This window comes from Orycteropus afer, unplaced genomic scaffold (assembly GCF_000298275.1).
Source record: "Orycteropus afer afer isolate SDZICR_OR568_19922 unplaced genomic scaffold, OryAfe1.0 scaffold00745, whole genome shotgun sequence".
NCBI classification, from domain to species: Eukaryota; Metazoa; Chordata; class Mammalia; order Tubulidentata; family Orycteropodidae; genus Orycteropus; species Orycteropus afer.
The window spans coordinates 403,029-407,119 of NW_006922332.1; the positions used below are offsets into that span (position 1 = coordinate 403,029).

The following is a 4,091-nucleotide window of genomic DNA, read 5'->3' on the forward strand; positions in this document are numbered from 1 at the left end:
ACAAAGTATATGTGAACTGCTGTATGGAAAGTGAATTTGCTCTGTAAATCTTCACCCAAATCACAATTAAAAAATAAATAAATAAATAAAAGAAAAAGAACCAAATGGAAATTCTAGAGTGGAAAGTACAATAAAAATGAAAATTTATCACCAGTAGATTTGAACCAGCAGAAGAATCAGCAAACTTCTAGATAGATTGATACAGATAATGCAATCTGAAAAACAGAGAAAAGAATGGAGAATGGAGAAAAATGAAAGAGAAGCAGGCAGTACTATTAAGTACACAAACATGCATAATGGAAATACCAAAATGAGAACTGAGGAAACGTGGTCACAATGGAATGAAATGCGAAAGCCATAGCGGAAGGACCAACTTCAGGGGGTGGGAGACATAACTCAATCAGTTGTGCCGATGTGATGAGGCTACAACAAAGACATTGGACACAAAAGCTCCATGGCTGGAAGGCGTTGATGCATGTGAAAGGGTAACGCATCCCTTTGAGGGGCATGGAAGGTCTGCATTGAGAACGTTCTACACCTCACTCTATGCATCATATTTGTATTCTTTTGTTACATTGAAGCTGTAATCATAATAAGTATAGTTCTGTGAGTCATTCTAGTGAATTATAACCCAAGGGAGTAGTGGGAGCCAGCAGGTTAGAAGTGGGAGGACCCTGGGGGACCCCAGGTTTATGCTTAGTATCCTGAAGGGGTAATGGCAAAACCCTGAATTTGCAGCCAGCAGGTCAGAAGTGAGGTTTTCATGGGTCTCCAAGCTTGTGACTTGTGCCTTTTAACTTAGGAGGCCTGATTTAGTTCCAGGTGGTTATGATCAGCGGAATAAGTGCTGCACGTGTAGTGGAATTGGAACTGAATTGATGTGGGAAGTGGAATCAAGTGGATCTGTAAGATTGATTGCAATTGATGCTTACCTTTGGTGTCAGAGAAGTGGGGTTTCATTTTTTTCAGTATTTATATATACTAACGATTCACTTCTCATTTTTATTTTATATACACGTTATTGGAGGTTAACATTACAGTTTACTAATTAGATAACAATATTCAGGGGATGGTGACTAGATTTGAGGAGTAATTCACATAGCCTGCAATGGCTTATGTAATTGTTGGAACTGAATTTTCTCATTTTGGAGAAGAATGAGAACTTGTTCATTATTTTAAAACAGCTTTATTGAGATATATACCTACTCCTTACTTATCAACTCATTATCCAAAATTTCACATTTACAACAACAGTAAAAATTCTATCCATTTTGCACATTAATACATATATGTGGGAGTAATGAACGCCAAGGTGCAAGGCAAGAGTAACGTTGGCTGTGGTGCTTAAGGTTATGTGTCAGCCTGGCTGGGCCATGATCCTCAGTGGTTTGTCAGTTGTGTTATGATGTGGTCATCCTTCATTTTCATGTAATTCCAGTATTCACGTAACAACCTAGTCTTTGGAACCTAACCATGTCAGTAAGGAAAGAGTAGATATGATCCACTATTTATATTTTGCATGTTAAATTTCATTTAACTCTGTAACTCACCCTTCCTATTTTGGAGGTTACCCCTCAAAACACAATCGTTTTTGGAGAGGGAAATTTAATCATTAAATTCTGATCCTGGTATATTTCTTTGTATTTACCTTTTTTTTACATAGCAACATATTCTATGATATAATTTCTCATTCACTTTGTGAGAAGATTATTTTCTTTAAGGACAGAGTACCCTTTGATTGATGCAGTAGTTAATACTTATGTTCTCAAAATCAATGAAAACTTCAGTAAGTCAATGATGTACAGCATAGTTAGGCTATGTCAGGTAATATAATTGATGCATTTATCATTTTAACAAGTGAAACTGAAATTCCACGGCACAGCTATTTTGAAAAAAAGTGATTTTCTTATGGCTGCAGAGTTTTTGCTGTCTGATGTAATATTGCTGGTTACTAATACAATTGAACAAAATTTTAAATGACTCTGGGAGTTAAATCAATGATAAATTTATTATTTTTAAAATGTTCAATATTGTTTTTGTGAAAGTTGTGTTTACCCTAATAATTCTTGGTTTTTCTTGTTATTTGTTATAAGTCCTTCCCAGATATGATCCATCATGCCTACTTAAGGGACATTTGAGCACCAAAAGTAATGGTAAGTGAAGTACTGGTTTTATTTAATGGCATGTTCCCTTTATATGCAAGTTATATGGCATGATGAAAAATTACTTCAAAAAGTGAATAATGAACTTGAGATTTCATGACTTTATAATGTAATGTTAGCAACCAACCAACTCACTGCCATCGAGTCAATTCCAACTCATAACGACCCTCTAGGACAGAGTAGAAGTGGCCCACAGGATTTTCAAGGCTGTAAATCTTTACCCAAGCAGAGTGTCTCATCGTTCTCTTATGGAGCGGCTGGTAGGTTTGAACCACCAAACTTTCAGTTAGCAGCCAAATGCTTTAACCATTGTACCACCTGAGTTCCTCATCTAATGTTAGAGTAGCTAGGAATTCTTGAAATTGGAAAAGTAGGAGTCCATCGTTGAAAACCCTTATTGAGTCACTGCATGTAGGATTGGCATGTTCCCTGCTGCAGCTCCACCTGGCTCTACTCTCTGCCAGCAGACAACCCTGGCTTGAGGCATGCCTGCCTTGTCAAAAGGGTAATTAGCAGGTGTGAAACACAAGAGCACTGAAAAGGAAGAGCTTGCAGAGAACTAAGCACTTTTTATTGAAACATTTTGTATCAGCAAACAAACACTTAAGGGCCTCGCTATTGAATTGCATTTCTGGGACCTTGAAAGGGAAGTCTACCATGTATTTTCGTGGTGGTCTTAATTTTAAAGTCTTCAAAGTAAATTTTTATGTTCTGAATTTAAAATATTTGTTTACAATTATAGCTTAAAATTATAAGTTAATGTGTTAACTTGAGCAAAATGATTGAAAGTATTTTTTCCTTATTTATGAGAAAAATCTTTGATAGTGGTTGCCTTCATATATGAAGGAAAAAAAAACAAACCAGCCCCACTGCCATGGGGCTCATTCTGACTCATACTGACCCTTATAGGACAGAGTCAAACTGCTCCATAGGGTTTCCAAGGCAGTAAATCTTCTCCCACAGAGCAGCTGGTGGGTTTGAACCACCAACCTTTTGGTTAGTAGCTGAATGCTTTGACCACTGCACTACCAGAGCTCCTTCTGAAGGAAGGAAGGATCACATTTCAAAGTTTCCTCACTCATTTTTCTTGTATTAAAGTAAATATACACTTAGAACTAGAAGAGTAAACTTTCCTTTGAAAAAGGATTTTAAGTAAAAATTTAAAACTACATTTAAAATACCTGTACTTGAAAAAACAGAAGGACTAGATGTAAAGTTTACTAACATTTCTTTCAAGAAATGACTGTTCAGAGACAGGGTAAGTATAGTGGTTATCAGCATCTGGCTTCCTAGTTCACATCCAAACTGTATCCTTGACCCCTCTGTGACCTTGAACATCTCACTCTCATCTCTGCCTCAGTTTTCACTTCCGGGATGATGATAATGACTAAATGAGTTTCTATACATCAGGACCTAGAAAACTTGCATATGGCAAATGGCAAACATTCAGTGAATGCTTCCAGTAGTAGTACTAATAATAGTAAGGGGCACTGGTGGCAGAGTGGTTAAGAGCTCAGCTACTAATCAAATGGTTGGCAGTTCGAACCCACCAGCCAGCTCCATGGGAGAAAGATCTGGCAATCTACTCTCATAAAGATTACAGCCTAGGAAGCCCTACGGGGCAGCTCTACACTGTCCCATGGGGTGGCTATGAGTCAGAATAGACCCAATAGCACACATTAGTAGTAGGACTAGTATCAAGCTCATGACTATTGTATATGCTTATCTTATACATAGAATTTCCTTGGAAGGATGTTACAAAAAGGACAAGGAGGCCACATATTCTGACCTCCTAGAACCCCACAAGAGGAAGGCAGAATCACCATCAATAGCCCAAGGCCTATTACTGCAAGGCCAGACATGCTGCCTCCCTCCAGCCCTTTCACCAACCGTTCCTCCCAAAGCACCCACCACCACTCTCCTGGGTTT

The 4,091-nt window shown here is 38.0% G+C and overlaps 1 protein-coding gene across 1 annotated transcript in view; it reads left to right on the top strand.

Annotated features, from left to right (window-relative positions):
* The first annotated feature begins 1,300 nt into the window (after positions 1-1,300).
* The window catches only part of SPATA7 (spermatogenesis associated 7), a 47,049-nt gene continuing 44,258 nt past the window's right edge, over positions 1,301-4,091 (top strand). Inside the window, exons 1-2 of the mRNA XM_042783213.1 lie at positions 1,301-1,325; positions 2,094-2,153. Of these exons, the coding sequence (XP_042639147.1) occupies positions 1,301-1,325; positions 2,094-2,153 (85 nt within the window). The remainder of the gene's footprint in view (positions 1,326-2,093; positions 2,154-4,091) is intronic.